The 21347-nt window shown below is 38.1% G+C and overlaps 1 protein-coding gene across 2 annotated transcripts in view; it reads left to right on the top strand.

Annotated features, from left to right (window-relative positions):
* Positions 1-21347, top strand: part of LOC124088837 (tubulin-specific chaperone cofactor E-like protein) — a 138646-nt gene that overhangs the window by 44258 nt on the left and 73041 nt on the right. The window contains exon 8 of one of the 2 annotated variants that reach the window (XM_046438612.2): positions 7703-11687. The exons of the other annotated variant lie outside the window; for it this stretch is intronic. Coding sequence (XP_046294568.1) covers positions 7703-8021 — 319 coding nt within the window. The 3' untranslated portion in view covers positions 8022-11687. Of the gene's footprint in view, positions 1-7702; positions 11688-21347 lie in introns of those variants that run through there. 2 annotated transcript variants of the gene reach the window in all.

Raw genomic sequence — 21347 nt, 5'->3', positions numbered from 1 at the left:
TTCCCAGTATATGGGAATTTTATAGTTGTCTTTTGGTTGATGATTTCTAGTTTAATTGTATTACAGTAAGAGAATATTTGTTGTATTAGTTCCATTCTTTTAAACCTGTTGTGGTATATTTTAGATATTTTTGGTTTAGTCTGCATTCTGAAGTTATTGGGTGTGTGCTTCCTGTCGATCAAGTTGTTAGTGATCTTCAGGTCTTTTAAATCTTCGACAATTTTTTGTTCTGTCATGTACTGAGAGGAATGTGGAAATCTCCAACTCTGATTGTGTATTTGTCTGTTTTTAACCTTTTTTCCATCAGTTTTTGCTTCCTGTAACTTCTGTGAATATATTTGTTTTTTCAGATACATACATGTTTAGGATTGTTATCCTTTTCTGCTTGAGTTCACCTCTCCCTAATGTTTTTGCAGTTGTCTCTAACCAGCTTCCCAGATTCTTGGTGTGGGACAAGCTCTTATAATGGATTTTAGAAAGCCTGTCCTGCAAGAATTACAGAGATAGTACAGATCTAGTCATTGAGGCAGCAACTGACTTATGCCATAACTGGTGTGGCCAAACTATCTTTTTTACTTCTTTTACCTAGACCCATTGCTCTAGAGAGGTATCCTTAGACAGTAGAACTTTTGCAGGTTTCTTTTTTTTTTTTTCATCATTTCTCCAAGCCATCCTCACATCACCCAAATTCTACCCCTGCTTCAATCAGTAAACCTGGCTTTAGTTTCCTCTGTCCTGTGGACTACTTTTAATCTCCTTTGCCTCATAGGATCTGAGTTCCTGACTGCTACTGTCTGCTTCACATACCCAATAACAGTTTAGAGTCCAGTATTTTATGATCCCAGCTCTTTGATCTGTATTGCTATTTATTTTCTGGCCTATAGAGATGCTCATCATTTTTAAGCCTGCATTATATCTTCTTGGATTTGGACATTTTTATATTTCATCCATTTTACTCTGAGTTTGGAGTAGAAGTACACTAAAATATGAACTTATAGAACCATTTTGTCCAAAGTCCTAATGATAATATAAATGCAGATTAAAGTCATTTTAAACTGCTATGTGTTACTCCATCATCTGAATAGGTCACATTCTATTCACTCACTAGATAATTTTGATAAAATTTGATTTCAAGAAATAGCAAGTTGAAACATTGTTCCATAGCTTCATCTTGATGGAAAACTATATGAAAAATACTAAGTTCAGTTCAAAACACTTTGCTACATGTAAAATGTGAGAATAAATAATTCTGAAGGTAAAGAAATACAGACCCCAAAGAAGACAAGCAGGAAACATCTATGGCTTAAGCTAAGTAAGAGAATGCACTTTGAGATAGAAGATCATAAAGAGAAAAGAAAAGAGAATTCAGGAGTGAATTTTTAGGACCACCCACATGTAGATAGTAAAAAGAGAAATAAGAGCTCATGAAAAGAGATTGAAAAGGGACATTTGAAATGTAGGAAGGAGAAGAGAATTTCTAAAACAGCATTCATCATTTTAGTAAACCACAAAAATGATGAGAACTAAGAAAAATGATCGCCTGAGAACCAGACTTAAATTCTAATTTCTACCCTTCTTTTCACTAGCTATGAGACTTGGGGTTAACAAACTAAGTCTCAATTATTGTATCTGTGATGATCTCTAAGGCTCCCTCTGCCTCCAAAATGTGATGTTTATGGGTTTTAATGGATAGAATATTAGACTATGAGAAAACTATTTCAGGAGAGTGTAGTATCCCAGTTATAGAATGTAAAGAAGGTTTCTTTGATGCACCATGATATGATACCGTATCAGAATGAGAGAAAGCATACTATAGCAAAAGAGATTAGATAACAGCAATCAGAAGATATTTGGAAGATAGTTTTGAATTCCTCATAATGCCATGGAAAATAAAATAAACTTAATGAATGTTTTTCTTTTAGTTACACTCCAATGATTTTTGTTCAGCCAAGTGAATCTTCAGGAATTTTTCATGTTTTATATGCTGCATTCCTTCAAGAGAAGAGATACATGTATTAGGGATTAATTTTGTAGTAAAATAACTTCATTTAGAGTAAAACCTCTAGTTGATTCAGTATGGATGTGCATTTGAGGAATGATAGGTTAACAGAATTGTTATTTTAAGTCTGCTACTTGGACCACCTGTAAATGCACCTCTGGGCAGTTGAAAGGGAATAAATAGAGCACTTCTGGGATGTGGTTTAGGCCACTGCAGGAAATAGAAATCTCATTTTTCTCTAGAGTACTCCTTGAGATTGTGAGCTGCTTTTGGTGGGGCGGGAGGGGGGTGGAGGTATGATATTTATATCTGGAAACTTTCTGACACCAGAAATCACCTGATTCTAGGCATACCTATTTTCCAGTTTTCCTGAAAATTATGTAAACTGTACACTGTTTGTAGTATTTAGTTAGGATATTTTATAAGGTGACTCAGAGCTGAGAATGAGTTAATATTCCATCTCTGTCCGTCTTTGGATTTTAGGTTTATCAGAAGTTTATCCTCAGATTAAGATTTATGGCAGAAACTTTCAGTCTTTTGTAAACAGTATGCCAAATATTCACTTATTCTAGTGTCATAGATGTATGAGTGAACTGTGGTTAAGGAAATACCCTCAGGTCTTAGAAATCAAGAGTGAATATGGGCATGAGGAGAAAGAGGCATACCCCTCCCAAACATGACCTTATGGTCACATTTGGTAGGCATGCCATGGACCCGGAGCCCCTCATGGATGAAGTCTTGCTTATTTACCTTGGGAGTAGAGCTAACTTAGCTCCATAAAGAATGGCTTCTTCTCCATTCCTCTCTCTGTTGGTGCCACCTCATCTCAATCCCACTCTGCTGGTAACCTGATTTTTAACTATTCATGATTCAAAGACCTTAAAGTTGTAAGAAGATTTTCATTTAATAGGAAGAGAAAATAAAGCACAACCCCAGTCTGTATGCAGGTAGTATTCGCCACAGGATTTCAGCTAACATTTGGTTTCCTTTTATCACTTTCAGTTACCCATGTAGTCATGCCGGCCTTTATGCTGTGTGTAGAAAATTTTGTTTTGCCAGTAATTGGTCATTTTATGTTAGAAGGCGATAGTGGAGTGGAACAGAGAACTTCTGAACACAGATACAGTTTTATTGTATTTGATGATTGTAATCCATCCTTATTACTAGTAATTTTCAAAGTAGGTTTATAGCATTTTGGCCACTTCAAAATAAGGCTTAAACACTTGTTAATAACCAGATGAAGATACTCATTGGTAGAGTATAAATTGAGATAATTACCTTTGAAGAATACTTAGTCATCAGAAACCATTTACCTCTTAAGACTATAACTTTGAGAAGACATTCAACTGTTCCTAAGAAAAGCTGTGGTAATGCAGATTATATAGATATAATTCAGTTTGAATGGAGTTTTGAGTAATGAATAAAATACCCAAGCTAGAAGACTAGAAAGAAATTGTTTTCTGAAATTTAACAAGTGCTTTGTAAAATCAAGACTTCTTAGATTTACTAGTGTAAATATAAGTCAAGCTGCTTAAAGACAAGCTAAAAATAAGAAAACTAGGAATAAACATTATATAGAAATCAAACTTTTTAAATATAACTTTTCAGGGAACATATTCAGTGTATAAAGTGAATCTCAACTTTAATATTCTTTCTTTTTTTCTATGTAATAGGGAGCTCACTTTCAAAATCCAACCCATATACTAAAATCTACTGGACTTACCTGCAAATTGATAAATAAATATTTATTTTACAGTTTAAGCCAGTAGAAAGGGGAGTTTGGAAAATGATAATGTAGATGGTACAAAATAAGGTTGGAAAGTTATAAAGGAGCCGGATCTTAAAGGATCTTTTGTACTCAGTGTATTAGTTTTTTATTGCTGCTGCAAAAAATTATTGTAAATCGTTTTAGTGGCTTAAAACAGTACCTACTTGTTTTATCCCAATTTCTGTTGTCAGAAGTCTGGGCACAGTGTGGCTCAGCTGGCACTCTGCTTAGGGTCTCACAAGTGTGAAATCAAGACATCAACATTGGAGGCTCTGGAAAAGAATCACCTTGCAGGCTTATTCAGGATGACACTTTCTATGTGACTTCCTCTATCTTCAGGCCACTAATTGTGTGTCACATCTTTCTTATACTACTAACTGGAGAAATCTCTCTAGTTAGTAGTATAAGAAAGAAAATCTCTTCTGTGACTAACTGGAAAATCTTTCTTTCCTGCTTTAAGATTAGGCCCGCACAGATATGTAGACCATAATTCTACCTACCACAAGCATGTTAGAGTGAGGGCTTTATTCTGAGGGATATGTGTTTTAAGTAGAGGAGTGAGCTGATTAAATTTGTGTTTTATAATGTTCACTTTGGTAATAATATAGATAAGGATTTCATACAGTGAATAATAAGTGCTGTCCTTGGTGCTGACCATATCACTTTAGATGTGATCTGGAGTTCACAACTGCCAGGGCTGTTGACTCCAGGAACATTCTGCTTGAATTTCAGTCTGGTAATTAGGAAGCCTTTTTCCAAACTGTTCCCATGCCATGTCTCCTAGATCACTATTTCCTTTGAAATTCAGGACTGACCGTGATTGATTGAAACTCAACCTCATCCACAGGGGAGTGTGGAAAATTCAGTTTTCAGCTTTCTGGTCTTTGCAGAACAGAAAGGCCTATCAGGAGGAGGCCTTTCTGTACTGCAGAATAGATATAAAGGAAGCTCATCTAGTTTAGGCATCCATAGAAAACCATAGCAATCCATATATTAACAAGGCCTTGGATTTACAAGGCAATAAACAAGAAAGATGCATATAGATTTTTTTTATTTGTTAAAATTAGTTATACATGACAATAGAATGCATTTTGACATATGATACATGAATGAAGTATAACTTCTCATTCTTCTGGTTGTATAAGGAGAATTAGTAAGATGGGTAATTGATTGAGAGAAATAGAGAGGAAAGATAGGAGTTCAGAATGACCACCTAGTTTCTGGCTAGGGTAAATAGGTAATGCTATTTCTATGAAAGACTGACAGAGAAAATGGATGGGAGTAGCAATGATTTCTGGACACGTTGATTTTGAGAAAATTCTAGGACTTCACAGTGTCCCAATTTGTAGACCATTTAATTTATAGGTACCCTTGCTCATTTATAGAACTGCATAATTTTGTCATAATTTTGTGTACAAATATGTTTATAGTTGAGATTGGTTCCATTAGCCATAGTGTTAAGTATAAATGAGCCTAGGAGTATACATTATTATTATGTTTTAGTTTTTTATTTAAATAGACTCATAGCTTACCACTAGTCCTTTTATCTTATTGTTGAATAACTTTGTTTTTGTTTCTCCCAGAAGGACTCATGGGTACTCTACTTTCTGAGTCCTTTCTTGTTTCACAATAGCTGCTTGTTAAATTTCTTCCTAAACAAAACTGGGCTGGTATAATATTCTTGGGTCATCCTTTCTAATTTTTTTATTTGGTCAGTAATAGTGTTGTTATGTTCTTCAAGTTTGTTTCAGTCTGTCTGCATTCTCCCTTTCCATCATGTTCTATAGTTTATTATATATCTTTTGAGCTCTTGGGTTGTTATATCCACACACTTATTTCTAGTCCTTACAGTATTTGGGGTGCATTTTCTTCTTCATTTGTGTTTTCTTTCCAATTGAGTTTTGCCTGTTTTTTACTTATTTATGTGTTCCTTTCCTTCATTCTTTTTGCTGTGATGTGTACTTAGTTACTATTTCCTTGACAAAGTTTGAGGGCTAGGGTGTTACTATGTTGTCTGATTTTCTATAGTCTGAGGAAAAACATCTGGATTTGGGGATCAGCTTATATTTGACCACGTGACTTCTGCTGTCTTTTGAGGTTGTTTAAAATGAAATAATCTACTTTTATCTATTTGAAGGCATATACTAAGAAATGGGGTAGGGAAAAGATACTTTTAGACTGTGAATCACTGCACGTTTTAAGATTGGCGCTATGGACAACTTCATCTTTTTGTTTTTTAGGTTTTTGTTTGTTTTGGTTTGTTTGCCTTTGCTAAAATCCCAACATCCTGACAGATACAGAGGCTTTTTGTCACCTCTTCAGCCTGACGGACTCCTTAGCCCCTTCTTGTGCTTTTCTTTAAATTAGGAAGTGTTATCAGGACAATCAGGGTTTATCTCTTTACTCTCATTCTCTATGATGGTGTCTGGGGGTTGGATTCTGATCCTTGTTTCGCTGAACAGCATGGTGCAGAGCTTTTGGTTTCTTTAAAAAGGTTAGACAGTAAGGTTATGTCCTCTCTTCTTTTGTTGCTGCTGGTTATTTTTTTTTAAATCTTTTTTTAAAAATGCTATTTTTGTTTTAAGTCCTAAGAAAGGATTCTGAGATCTGTTTCATCATACCTTTTCTAAGAAGTCCCACATAAGTAGATTTCAGTCTTATATTTTCCAAGGGATGCATGCATTTTACTAATATAAGCTCCAGGGCAACCAAGATATAATGCTAATATTTTTATTTAGATATGAACTTAGGATTTATGAAATGTTCACTCATTGTTATTTTATTTAATTCTTTTGATTATCTTATAAAGAAAGAAGGGTGGGACTTAATAACTAGTTTTACTAATGAGGAAACTGAGATCTAAAAGGATTGAGTGAGTTGCCATGTCACACAGCCCATTACAAGATGGAGTCAAGACTCTAAAGTCAGAGCTAATGCTACTTTTACCATGCCTTGTTACTCCACTTATAGGAAATTATTACCTCCATCTCTAAGCACAGATGTCTTACTATATCATTAATGTTCCTACAAACTTTATTATGACACTGAATTTACTGAGTAAAAGCTATGAAGTGAGAGAGATTGGAGAACAATCTTGTGTGACTATGGTATTCTGATTCATAATTAAACTCAGTGTGACTTAGTTATAATAAAACTCATATTAAGTCTTTTTACCACCACCACCCCAAATTCCTCAATAAAATTCTCCAAGGATGGCTGTGAATACAAGATATTCTACTTGGATAATTTGACCCTGTGGGCCCTATTCTCATTTCTATAATTTACTTTCTTCTTGATGTGTTTTGCTTTTTATTCCTACTTTAATGAACTTGTATTGTTTATTTTCCCACTTTTTTTTCTTCCAAGACTGTATCCTTGACTTTTCCATAAATTCCTTGTGTTACAGCTGAGGCCAGGCTGGAACATTTAAACAAGCTGGGTTCATAGCCAACATATGTGTTTTTGGCTACCCAAGACCTCAGAAACTGCTGACCTACTTCCATCATCCCATTTATTATCAAGGAACATATACTTAGATATCTTCCCTTGATGATCACAACTAAGAAAGTACATCACGTGGAGAAGTTAGATTTTCTCAGTAATCTAGGTTCTAGGTTCTGTTTTCTTTCCAAATCCATTCTTATCTAATGCAGACCTGGTGACCATCTAAAGGATAAATACTTTCTCTCTCCACAAGGATGTGATTTGCTGTGGTTTCAACAGGACAACCCTATCAGGTCACAAAATCCACAAGAGTGATCCAGTCAATCTAGATACATACCTACCTCTATAAAACAATAAATAGAGGAGGTAATATTAAAATAAGATATTGAGTAGCAGTATAGTTTACCTATAGTCCGGAAGAAATCCATAGCTCATGAGCTAGTAGTTTAAGCTGACCCTTCTTTGTTTTATCCATGTTTTTATCCTTCTAGGTATCATGAACTGATAACAAAATATGGGAAGTTGGAGCCTTTGGCAGAAGTGGACCTAAGACCCCAAAGCAGTGCAAAAGTAGAAGTCCACTTTAATGATCAAGTGGAAGAAATGAACATTCGGTTGGACCAAACTGTTGCAGAACTAAAGAAACAATTGAGAACTCTAGTGCAATTACCCACAAGCAACATGCTCCTCTACCATTTTGACCATGAAGCACCCTTTGGCCCAGAAGAAATGAAGTATAGCTCTCGAGCATTGCATTCCTTTGGCATTAGGGATGGAGATAAAATTTATGTGGAATCCAAAACAAAATAACCTCTACCAGCCTTGTAAAAACACACATGAGGACTTCTTGCAGGGCATTTGGTTCCAATGTGGTTTTCTTTAGGAGGGAAAATGTTTTTGTTTGTTTTGTTTTGTTTAGCCTTGGGAGGGGTTTTGTATTTTTTTTCCCTGGAATGGGTAGGGGGCCATTTTTTGGTATTTTCTACCACAGATTTCTTCGGCTCAGCCAGCAGAATTGGTCCCATATCCAGTCCATAAGCCCTCTCTCATGAAAGATGACAACAAAATCACCGACTTCTTACTGTGCTCACTAGGGTTTGTCTGCCATTTGGTCATCATTACCGTTAGGTATCCTCATAAAAATAGCATGAATAGCCTAGCCCCTCAGAAGGGTGTCTGACAGTATTTAAATCAGGAGTCAAGGACGCTTCACAGGAAGGGCCATCACTTCTCTCCCACTTCTCCCTGTTTCCCTCCCTCTCCCTCCCTCCTTTTTTTGGTTCACTTTATTCACTTTGATTTGTGTCAGCACATGTTTACCTAATAGTTTTATTCTATTCAAAATTAACTTCTTATTTCTCAACTTGAGTGACTTTTCCTCCTTCATTTCTCCTTTTAAAATAATTTTGAGTGTTTTAATAAGCATTTTTCAACCTGATTCTGATCTCAGGTATTCAGTAAGAACCTGTAACTCTGTTAGGATCTTAAAGAAGAGCAGATGGAGAGTCAGAACTCCAGGAAAACTTGATATTTTTCTGGAAGCATGGGCAGAGCAGTCTGATCTCTTTATGCTACTATCTCACTTTTAATGCCCCTTGTGTATTATATCAGCCATTACTTTCATAACATGAAACATGTTAGATTCCAGATTTCTTTTATTTTTGCTTATGAATGTATTTCCCCATATCTTTCTTCTTCATTATTTTAAACTATTGGGAATAGAGGCCTGACTTTATGAAGAATCCAGTGGACTGCTGGATATCCATGCCAGGAGAATGGAGAATCAGCTAACAGACTACCCCTGGTGTGTGAGGGAATGAAGTTGGGGGATATGAGAGAATGAGCTTTGCGAATGTCCTGCCTCTGTCATCCATTCAAAGCCCTTGCTCTTGCACTTTGCATTAAAGGTGGGAAATTTTAATCAAAGGGAGCTTTGATTCCCAGTTTGTTCCTGGGGTTTTGTGATGTAATAACTCAACAATTCTTTTGGTTTTACATTTCAATTTAGTTGCCACTATAGAAGAGTAAAGTATAAATGTCAAAACTTCCAAATTGCCTCCAAGTCATATTTTTTGTAGAAGTACATTTAAAGCACTTTTCCTGTAAAAGCTAGCCCCTTACCTACTCTGAAATCTTTGTGCTGTTTTCCTATTCCTGTTTACCAGATGTAGTCTCTTTCTTTAGTATGTCTTTTTTGGTCTACCATGTTTAGAGGTAGGAGACTTGAGAAACCCAGTTTAACTAGGGCAGAAGGTAGGCAGGTAAAGTACTTTTCAAAGAATGCAATTATTAGCTGGTTGCATTTGACCTTTTGACCTTTGTTATATAATTCAACCCCTCCTACAAACTTCATTTCTTATGAAATTTTTAGATAACTCTTGTAAATTCTTCATGTATGGGGAGTTGTGTTTATTATTGCTACTTTTTAAATTTTCCTATGCCATGTGGCAGATGTTTATTCTCTTAATGCACTTCAGGTTCAGTATCTGTAAAGCCTTTGACTCAGGCCTACTGAGGCAAATCTACATTCACTGTAACATTAAAGGTGGAAACCAAAGGGTTTGAGAAAGATGAATGAGGCCTATTCTCCTTCTGCTGTAGGCTATATCTTTCAAAATCATAAAAATGAGCAATGGAGATCCAGGCTGAGTATAGACAAGAACAATTATTTTGCAATCACATTTTACTGACAGATTTTTGAAACTAGGAAAAAAAAAGTGAGGCAACAGTGTCATGAAGATTAAAACTGTGGGTGCTTTGTGTTTGTGCGCATGAGTGCAGATGAGTTTGAGAGAGAAATTGTGTAATTGAGCCCGTCGCTTTTGTCACCCTGGGAAACAGATGCACTCTTATTTTTTGAAGTTGAATGATCCCTGACTGTCCCACAGCAGAAGGTGGAGTGAACACTTATGCTTTAATCATAAGTGGAATGGTCACAATAAGATATTTTATATATGACAAAGTTTTATGAAATGCTTTTTTACTGTTAGAGACCTGTTTCTTCTGTTACTATAGAACACAGTGTTTATCAACTGCAGGCATAATCCTTTTATTATACAGTTGCATGTAAAGGGAACTTCTCATTTAATTCAGCTGACATGGGTATTTTTAGGGCATTGTAATTGATGGTTTTAATAATTGCTGAATAATTTTTGATTAAGAAAAAATCTAATACAATTCTGGTCTTTTAGAGTTACAGAAGTAAATGAGAAAAGCTGTTTGAGCATGTGTACTTATAGATTCATTTGAGTGGCAGAGTAAAGATGCTGCTTTTGAAATAAAATTGGTGCTGTGTAGACACTTCTAACCAAAATTCTTTTTATAACAGGTCCAAGAGAAGGAGAGAAAAGACCACGGACCTTTGAGTCTACGAGTTATACCTAATGGATTGTCCATAGCGTGTCCATATTTTAATGTTGACTTTGTTCAGATTCAGTGGGAGCATATTGACTTTATGAGGCAAAATGCTGTCATAGCCAGTATTGTAGACGCATTGCTTCAGGCACAGTGTATAGAATACACCTCTCTGAAACAAGTTCTTTTTGGTTATGAAAAAGGAAAGCAGTAATAAAAGAAAGCCAAATGAAAACCAAGGGGCCCTTTCTACATGTGGCTGCATCGCTGCTGAAGCCATAGTAGAAGTCAGTTTTTTAATATGAATTGTCGAAATATCCCAGATTGCTTTAGAGAAAAACAAGTACAGAGTCATGTCTTTATTGTTGAGTTTTCTGTTGTTTCTGTAGCCTATTGCCACTGTTGCCATAAATATATAAGAAAGCAGTAGAGATTATAAGCACCTTGTTTTTGAAGACCTTTTGGTGAAAATTAAGCCCAAAACATAAGTCCACTGTGTGTAACAGGGCTGAATGCTACAATGCTGTTTTTAAAACAAATTGTTGTTTGCTTTTAAAACTGAAAATTCAATTCTAATTAGATTTTTCAACTATGTTGCGATGCCAGCAGTGTTAGAAGCAGAGGGCACTTGTTGCACAAAGAGCTGATCACTATTTGAAGCACGCTGCCGATAGCTTTTAGTAACGCACGTGTGAGTGTGGCTTGCTACATGGGAAATGCTAGGCTCCAGGGCATGTAAAACATGAATTCAGAATACTAGATTGTTCTAAGCAATGTCATTTCTGTTTATGAATTTGATTTTTCCCTTCATTTCATGTTAGATTGAAAATGCAAACAAACTGCTTTCAAGAACACCCAGAAGCTATCTGTGTTGCCAGATGTGTTGTGAACACTACTATTTTCCATAGGTGCTTCCTTAAAATGTATGTCCATTGTAGTGATGGTGAGGGACTGGACTCTCTCAGGCTCTTTACTTGCCAGTTGTCTCCTGCAGTTAATGGAAATATATATATTTTATTTTAGAACATAATTTAAACATGAAGGTCTATTCTTTGCACTTTTTATTAATATATAAATATATATAGATAATCTTTAAAAAATTAAAAATCCAAGTCCATTTTCTCTTTGTGTTTTGATTTTTTTTTTCCTGGAGTGTTGGGTCAAGGGTATGTTTATTTTTATACAGCTAAAAGGGACATCAGTTCTGTGGTTGAGTGAGTTCTTTGGTCAGATGGCCTAAACTAGTAAGAGTCTGACCATTTTTATCAAACTTAATTGGAATTTTTTTCTGAAATTGAAAATTGCAAAACAAAGATTTATAAGAAATGTGTTATTGCTTTTATGTTAGCAGGATTTCATACTTCTCACATGCTTCCTTTTTATTTATTGAGGATAAAGCCTATCTTTGGAGATATTTGGTACTGCCATTTTTGGAGAAAGATTGAAAATCTCACTTCAGTGAAGTAAAAAGTAAAAACAGCTCATATTCAAGAGCTGTTTTTTTTTTTTCCTTCGTAAAATAATTTTCTAGAAGCAGTATAGTCTGGGGCAGTTGAACCCTATTTGCTTATCAATAATTTCTTGATAAGCCATTATAAATTAACCTTGTATGAAGAATTAAGTTCCAAATATTTCTTCATTTAAAAGACAGAGTCCATGAACTTCTTTCTTAATACTTCAGAAGTGCACAAGTATCTAATCTGTTTAAATTTAAGATTATTTCTACCTCCTATCCAAATTTTAAAGAATTGTGGTTTCAAATTTGTTAAATTCTACTTAATTACTATTTATTGTGAGCTTCTCTGAGAACTTAAAGGTTGACACATATCTAGACATCGAATATCTATTGGATAAATAATGCTGTGACTTTCTCCAGTTATTAGATGCATATAAAACAAAAAGGTTGACCTTTTTAAAGTCACTTCAAATCTTTTGGAAAACAAGTTTCCATTTGGTCTTCACAACAACCCTGTCAGGTTGGCACTGCCATACCCGTTTTCTTACTAATGAGGAAATTGGTGCATATGAGAGGTTTAGTAACTTGCTGAAACTCAAACAGTTGGTAAATGACAGTAAGACTCAAATTTAGACACAGGTAATTTGGTTGCAGAATCCAAGCACTTGACAGCTATATTGCAGTGCATGCAGCTGAAGTTTTCTTTCATACTTGCCCCCACTGTGCACACCTGAAATGTTAGTCTTTATGTTTCATTAAAACACTAAAATTAGGGCTGGGGTTGTAGCTCAGTGGTAGAGCATTTGCTTAGTGCGTGTGAGGCACTGGGTTCAAGTTTCAGCACCACATAAAAGTAAATAAAGGCATTCTGGGACTGGGGATATAGCTCAGTTGGTAGAGTGCTTGCCTCATGTGCACAAGGCCGTGGGTTCGCTCCCCAGCACCACCTAATAATAATAATAATAATAATAATAATAAAGGCATTCTATCCATATATAACTACAAAAATAAAAAACACTAAAATGATATGTTCCTCAATACCCATATACTTAATTGATTTTCTCTGTAACAGAATCACTGATGTGACTGATAGCTCTAAGTATGCCCTCACACCAATTCCAGCATTGTGGAGCTGCAGTTAGTGCATATCATTGCAGTTGGTCATCATTCCTGCTCCTTTGAAATGCCACACTGGACACTTGTGGTGGGTGCTATTGAGAATAAATGAGGCAGTAATATGATGCAAGAAGACTGACAATTTAGTTTTTAACCTGAAGACATTCTAGAGCCTTCAGCTTGGTTTCAGTAGATAGTCAAAGGTGAGAGGGGCCACTCAGTTCCAACTCAGACTTGTGTCAGGGAGGCCCAGTGTTCCAAGTGAACTTAAATTGGTATTTATAGAAGAAAGAAAAAAGAAAAAAACTAGTTTATGATCCCGTGGAGCCTTTAGCAAAGGTTTGTTATGGGAAAGGATGAGGCTGTCACTGCTGTTTTTCCTCCTTAACATTCAAGAGGGAGCTTTATGAAGAATATAAATATTGCTTACAAAATAGAGGAGACGTGTTATCTATTATGGACTGCAAGATCTAGCTTTGCCAAAAAAATTACAACACAGTTTTGGTTTGTTGACTCCTTCACACAGACCCCTTCCTCATCCTTGAATGCTTCTCAGCCTAAGTCATACAATTAAGGTTAAAAAAGAGGAATAGAGGAGGAAGACATTAGTGAATACAGACCAAATAGAAAAATATTTCAAAAATAATCTAATTATGTTTGTGGGCTGATGTCAGCTCTACCACTGTGAAGAAGTAGAACAAGGACAATAGGAACTGCCTCAGTTGTATTAGAAATTTGTTTGCTTTAAATTATATAATTTGCTTACAAAAAAGTCTTGAAAACATTTAAATTTAATTTTTAGATAACATTAACATGGTTCAAAAATCAATATAATGAGTTCTCATTCTAATGACTCTATCATTTATTATTTTCTTGAGTGTCCTCCCAGGGTTTACACAAATATGCTTACTGTACTGAATAAAAGAGAAACAACCAGAATACACATTCCTAAGCATAGAGAGCACTCTTCACAAATGTATTCCCATTTGCTATTAGGAATATATATTCTGATTGTTCCTCTTTTATGCAGCAAAGTTAGCATCTTATACATTGTCATGCACCTTGCTTTTTTCACTGAAAACGTCTTGGAGATCTCACTGTGATCATACATAGGGAATTGGCTTATCCTTTGCATACAATATAAGCATTCCTTTTATAGATATACTATAATTTATTTAACCAACAATCTATGCATTGACATTTGAGTTTTTCTCTCTCAATTTCCTCCCCTTCCCTCCCCCCTCTTTTTTTGTGTGTGTGTCTTCTATTATTTTCATTCTGCTGCAGTAAACAGCATCTGTTCTTTTACACATTTTGAAGTACATCTGTAGAATACATTCCCAGAAGTGAGATTGCTGGATCAAAAGGTCAAAGTGTTTGTAATTTTAGTAGATAACTGTCAAATTGTTCTCCAAGGGGGTTATGTAAAATAAGGATTTTCCCCCTCTGGGTTGATTAGGTGTCACAGTACTACAAAGTTAAAGACTTCACTGATGTTGAGCTTGATGCAATTCCTGGTTAGTGCAAGCAGGACAGCCTTTTTCCCAATTAGGCACTGCAAATCTAGGAACTTGAATTCAACACATTACAGATTTGGTGAGCCATACATCTCTCTTATGAGCCTTCTTTCCTATGGAACCTGTAATTTTTAATCATTGGAAGTGATTTTCATCTCTACTGCAGAAGGTGCATGTATTATTTATCCTTAACAATGTCTGAGCACTTATTCCAGCTGAGTGCTCTTGAAAAGTGATGGATTAATTGCCCTGAAATCCCATGCTTATTGTCTACAGTAAGCTTTAATCAGAACTGGGTCTTGCATACCAGTAAAATGTCTTGTAGAAGAACTATATGGTGCTCCTTGGGAGATAGTATGTCTGCTTCTTTCCAATTTTTTTCCAGCTTTATTTCTAATATGTTAGCAAGCATATTAGAAAAAGGCCAATTGTGAGTCTTTTGATTATATCAGTCTACTTAGAATTAGCTATTATAAACTTCTTGCCTGGAAATACAGTTGTAGTCAGAAAACATCTTCAAGTCCTTCTTTAAGTTCAAAGATGAACATCTTTGAGCCCTTAGACCTAGAAAATATTGATTAGTTAATAAACATTAATAAATGTCACCATGGTTTTAAGAAAAAAAAACCCCATACATTATTTCTCAAATTTATTAATATTAGCCCAAATCCAGAATCTCGAATAATTAAGACCAACACAACATAAATAACTTGCAGACAAATACTATTAATTATTGGAAAAGATGGATTCCAAAACATTTATTCCACAACTTAAACTCATTTTTAAGAGTTTAAGGGGGGGCAGTGTACTAGGGATTGAACTCAGGGCACGTGACCACTGAGCCCTGTTCCCAGCCCTATTTTGTATTTTATTTAGAGACAGGGTCTCATTGAGTTGCTAAGTGCCTGGCTTTTGCTGAGGCTGGCTTTGAACTCATGATCCTCCTGCTTCAGCCTCCCTAGCCGCTGGGATTACACCGCACCTGGCTTCACAATTTAAACTCTTAATGCTTCAGTCTACAGTTAAGTGGTTATTACTGTGATGCTAGTAAATAAGAAAAATGAGACCAGGCATGTTGGTGCACAATTGTGATCCCAGCAGCTTGGGAGGTTGAGGCAGGAGGATCACAAGTTCAAAGCCTGCCTCAGCAACTTGAGGCCCTAAGTAGCTTAGTGAGACCCTGCTTCTAAATAAAATACAAAAAAGGGGGTTGAGGATGTGGCTCAGCGATTAAGCTACCCTGGATTCACTCCCCGGTACCAAAAAGAAAAAAATATGGTACATGCTTGTAATCCCAGCAGCTCAGGAGGTTGAGGCAGGATGATCACAATTTCAAGGGCAACCTTGGCAATTTAGCAAAGCTCTAAGCAATTTATTGAGACCCTATCTCAAAATTTTAAAAATTACAAATAAAAAGGGCTAGGGATGTAGCTCAGTGGTAAAGCAACCCTGAGTTCAATACCCAGTGCCAAAAAAAGGAAAGACTTACATCTTTTTTTTAACTCTTTTCAAAAATTAAAAATCAATAGACTGCATGAGCATCTCAATTTATAAACATTAACCCAAAGGTCCAGGAATGAAGATTCCAAAGAAAGAAGAGAGGCAAACTTCCCAATGTAGGATTCTTGAGAATCTTTTCATTGTTAATGTTGTTACTGTTTAGAAGTCTTCAGGAGTTCTGTTGTGTTTTCTTCATCACCCCATCCACTTTAAGGATCCTATTATGGGAAATATTACACTCTCCAGGCAGGATGTTAAGTGTAGCCTTAGTGTAATCACCTTAATGAGCTAGATCTAGAAGGCTGGCCATCACTTAGTGGATAAGTGGTAGAATCAACCGCACTACAGAAATACCTGGACTCCCCGTGGTTGATTATATAGCAAAACAGAACAATCCATTGTGGAGGTTAATAAATGTATCCAAGACATCCATGTCATGGGTTCAGTCCTCCTGGAAGCCAATGCTAAGGTAAGTTGGGAGTGCAAGACCTTTATTGGAAAGTAATACCTATGAGAATGGGGCGGCAGTAGGATCAGGCAGGAGAGATTGTCAGAGCACGCTACAAACCTCACAAAGTCAGCCAGTCTAATGGGATGTTCTGGAGCAAGGATGTTCTATTAAAGGGTTCCATCCTGATAAGCAATGGCTCAGGCCTTTTACCAATGCTTTTCTCAGTCTTTAATGAGAGAACACAAGAACCTGACCTCAGCTTGGGCACTGGTAGAGTTGCTGAAGGAGCCAGCTAGCTGTTGGAAGCCATCAGCTCACCACATTCCTTGCAGCCAAAGTCACTGATGTTGGATCTGGAGGCGTGTCTTCATGTCTGCTACAGTCCACCTTACACAATGTGTACGTCCAATTCTCCAGCCACGATTTGGAGCATGTCCTCTAGTGAGCCTCTTCCTGAGAGGAAACTTAGAAGAAGGATGTTAGGGAATGAACTACAGCCCCTAAAACTGAAGTTGATTTCAGTTAAAAACAAACTGGTGCCCATTGTCTCCCTCTTCCACTACCCCCTATATCCATCTCCTCAGCAGTTGCCTTTGCTGGTCTCAGTGCTTACCTGGTAGTTTCATCTAAGTCTACATTCCTGAATACTCTGAGGCCCCCATAACCATTTGGTTGCTACAGTTGTCTATCACAGTCACAATTGGGAAAAGGAAAGTAAAGAGGCACCAAAATGAGTCACCTGAGTTCTACAGATTATTCCTTGAGTCCATTGCAGAAGAGTAGCCCCTCCGGCCTCCCACTGGTCCTGACAAGATGGTGATTAATCTTCTTGCCTGATAGTCTTTTGGCACAAGAAGCACAGAGTGCCCAGGCAACATCCTATTCATAGCTTATAGTTCAGTGGGACTCGTGCTGTGTCCCCCGGTGAAAGCACATCCTCAGAGGGAGCCAGGATTTCAACCTGCACATCCAGGAGGTTGGAAAAGTCCCTGTATTCATCAGCTTTTCATTACTATGACAAAATATGACACAGTATACTTAGAAAGGAGGTTTACTTGCCCCAAAGTTTTGGAAGTTCAAAGTCTAAGATCAGAAAGGCCCATTGTTTGGCTTCTGGGGACAGCCGTGATGTCAGCGTGTCCTGGCAGGAGCGTGTGTAGGAACAAGCCATCGCATCTAGAATAGCAGGAAAGACAAAGAAGATGGGCAGGGCCAGGCTGGCTCTTTTTATAGCAATCATCTCAAGGGAACTACCAAAAGGATCTCACAAGAAATACTCCACAGCCACCGTGATCCAAAGACCTCATCCAAGGCTCCACCTCCCAACATCACCACCCCAGGACCCAGCCTTTGCTCATAATTGGGGGACACTCAAACCACATCCACACCACTGACAGCAGCGGAGCCACACCTCTCCCACACAGTGGTTCCCAGACCCATGTTGTCTTCCACTGGGGACACTACCACACAAAGGTCTCTGACTCATTGTGTGTACAGTATCCTGGGGAGAGCACCTCCTCTTCATATGCTACTGTCTTCAAGGTGACACCTCAGCTGCTTCTTAAGCAATTCATCTCAGTGCTCAATGGGTGGCATCTTCTGCACCACACTTTATATTCTACTCAGCAGATCCCATAGTCATGGGCTCCCCCCGCCACCCTCTTATTGGGAAGTGGGTTCCTTAGTCAGACGCTGCTCTACATGGAATTCTATGCCGATGGATCAGGCATTCAGCAAGTCTTCCCTGAGTGGTACTGACTCTGAGCAAGAAGGGCACGCTAGCAGCCCTATCCCTGTGGGAAGGAACCGCCAGCCCTTTCAGGAAGAAAGAAGTCCAATCTCCTCTTTTTACCACTTCTTGGCCAGTTCTCTCTGAGGAACAGTGACATCCTGGGAGGTTCATATTTGGTCTGTTATTGGCATGATGAACAGCCAGAGGCTACAGTTGCTAGAAAAACCTTGCTAAATGGGAGTTTGTGCTATTGGTTCCATGCACCTCCATCCCTGCTGCTGTGGTCACTTTACACGTGTCCATGGCACTAACACTGACCAATTCATTTTGTTGGTTGTGTAGTCCCTCTTCTATAGTGAGTGCTTTCTGGTGGGTGTGATATAAGGATCTTCGTGCTTTGCGTCTATTCCCATCAGCCTGTCCACATGTCTGTTCCGGGCCTCCTTGTCACCTGGCTTCCAATCCTTTTCCTTCCAAGCCTTTGCCCAGGTGGCTCTGTGAATCACCACTACCGTTGAGTTTGCACATACTCTCCCTTCATGACACTTCTCTGACATAAAGTGCCTGATGAGTTACACAGGGAAGCTTGTCTCTGGGCCAGATGTCCCATCATAGGCCCCATCACATGGCCAAACTCCACACATTGGAAAGATATTGCCTTATCATTGTCTTTCAAAACCAACAATGTTCTCTTGATGTTATGGTTTGGATGTGAGACAATGCAAGAAGGTTCAGAGGAGAAATGATTAGGTTGTGAGAGTCTTAACCCAATCAGTGAATTAATCCCCTGATAGAGATTAACTGAGTGGTAGCTGAAGTGGTAGGGTGGGGCTGGAGAAGGTGGGAATTGGTGATGTAGCTTTGGGGTATATATTTGTATCTGGCTAGTGGAGTCCCTCTCTCTCTTTCTCTGTTTTCTGATCACATGTGAGCTGCTTTCCTCTGCCACACTCTTTCACCATGATGTTCAGTCTCACCTTGAGCCCCAAGGAATGGAGCTGGCCTTCTATGGACTAAGACCTCTGAATCTTGTGAATCCTAAATAAACTTTTCCTCCTCTAGAGTTGTTCTGGTTGGCTCACAGCAGCGAAAAACTTGACTAAAACATTTGAGAACTACCAAGGGGTCACACGAGAAATATGAGTGAGGCTATTAAATAGCCACCATCTGCCTTAACATGAACAGACACTCACCAAGCCCATTCATCCATGTATCAAGAGTGAGCTTTTCCTCCCTCCTTCAGCTTGTCATATGTGCCTCCCCACATTTGACCCTATGAGTGAACTGGGGTCTTATTTGGGGGAAGGGGTACTGATGCAACTGGAGCAGGTGACATAAAGTCTGGAAGGCAGGGTAGATGTGACCAGGCCAAGGTATATCATTTCCATCATATGATAGATTGATCTGAGGTCTACCTGACTTCATGACTTGATGGGTTTAAAGGGCCCAGATAATGACAGGAAGTTATACACGGTTATTTGTCTCTTGGCCAAATATTCCATCGCAGGGCCCAGTCACAAGCCAGAAGCTGATTTTAAGGAGTGTGTAAATCTTTTCTGCCAATGGTATGACCTTGCTGCAGAACCCCAGGGGCCTGCATCATGGATCAACCACCAGGGTTTGCAGTAAACTCTATATTTTCACCTCTGACACCTCCAACATCAAAGGGTCAACTGAACATATGGCCAAAGTAGCAGAGCTGCTTCCAGAGCCTGAAGCTGCTTCAAAATTCTTTCTTATTCTTGGCACAACTCAAAGCTGGCCGAATTCTGTGTAAAAATATGGGCTGGAGCAATTTTCCTAGGTTTGAAATGTGTGGCCTCCAGACCCCCAAAAAATATATGAAGAAGAAAGAAATATTTTTATAGAGAATTTATAAGATAAAGTTTTTTTTTATTTTGAAGGAGATGTTCCTGATAACTTGTTTCCTAAAAACTAAAGTAGCAGCCTTGAATCCCTGTAGGATTTATCTCCCACCTTCTGGAGCACATGCATCTTACCAAGAAGCCCCACCTGCTAGCCATTCCTTGCTCATCATGCCAGACAATGTTTTTAATGTTGTGAATCAAGGCAACGTTCTGTAGGACCCAGATGACACAGATCTCTTTGTATTATGAAAGAAAATGAGCATCTTAGTCCTTTTTCTCTTGCTAAAACAGATTCCCTGAGACTGGGTAATTTATAAGAAAAAGAGGTTTATATTGGCTCACAGTTCTGGAAGTACAAGAGCATGGTGCCAGCATCTGCTCATTCTGGTGAGGACCTCACCTATGCGTGGTGGAAAAGTAGAAGAGCAAGTGAAAAAGTATGGAAGAGAGGATGGGACAAAGAGGACAAGTACTCTACAACAACCTGCCCTCACAGTAACTGGTCCTGTCCAATGAGTGAGAACTCGACCTACAGATAGCATTAACCTGTTCATGAGGGCTCCACCCTTGTCATGATTTGGATCTGAACTGTCCTCTAGAAGCCATGTGCTAAAAATTTGGTCCCCAGTGCAGCAGTGTTCAGAAGTGGGGCCTTTGAGAGGTAATTGGTTCGTGAGGGCTCTGACCTCACCAATGGATCAGTCCATTGATGCATTCACAGCTTAAGGGGCTATTGGGAGGTGGTGGAAACTTTGAGATCTGGGGCTAGTTGTAGGAAGTAGGTTTGGGGGAACATGATCTTTAGGTGTATTTTTGTCCCCTGCCCCTTCCTTCCTCTTTGCTTTCTTGCCATTATGAACACTTTTGTTCCACCACATGTTCCCTACCATGATGTTCACCACAGGTCCACACAGAGCCCCGTGATCATGGACTGAAACTTCTAAAACTTTGAGCCCAAATTAGCCTTTCCTCCAATAAGTTGATTTTCCTCAGGCATTTTGTCACAGTTATGGAAAGCTGACTAACAGTCCTGATGACCCAAACATCTCCCACAACCCTCAACATGAGTTTTTGTGGGGACAAACCATATCAAACCATAGTAGTAGGAATAAAATGTGTATTGCTATCTGTTACACACAAAT

Source organism: Marmota monax, unplaced genomic scaffold (genome assembly GCF_021218885.2).
Source record: "Marmota monax isolate L192 unplaced genomic scaffold, Marmota_monax_Labrador192_F-V1.1 WCK01_AAM20220418_F8-fsc00081, whole genome shotgun sequence".
In the NCBI taxonomy this organism is placed as follows: domain Eukaryota; kingdom Metazoa; phylum Chordata; class Mammalia; order Rodentia; family Sciuridae; genus Marmota; species Marmota monax.
Note: the sequence above shows the minus strand (reverse complement) of the source record. Positions and strands in the feature narration are given on the sequence as shown.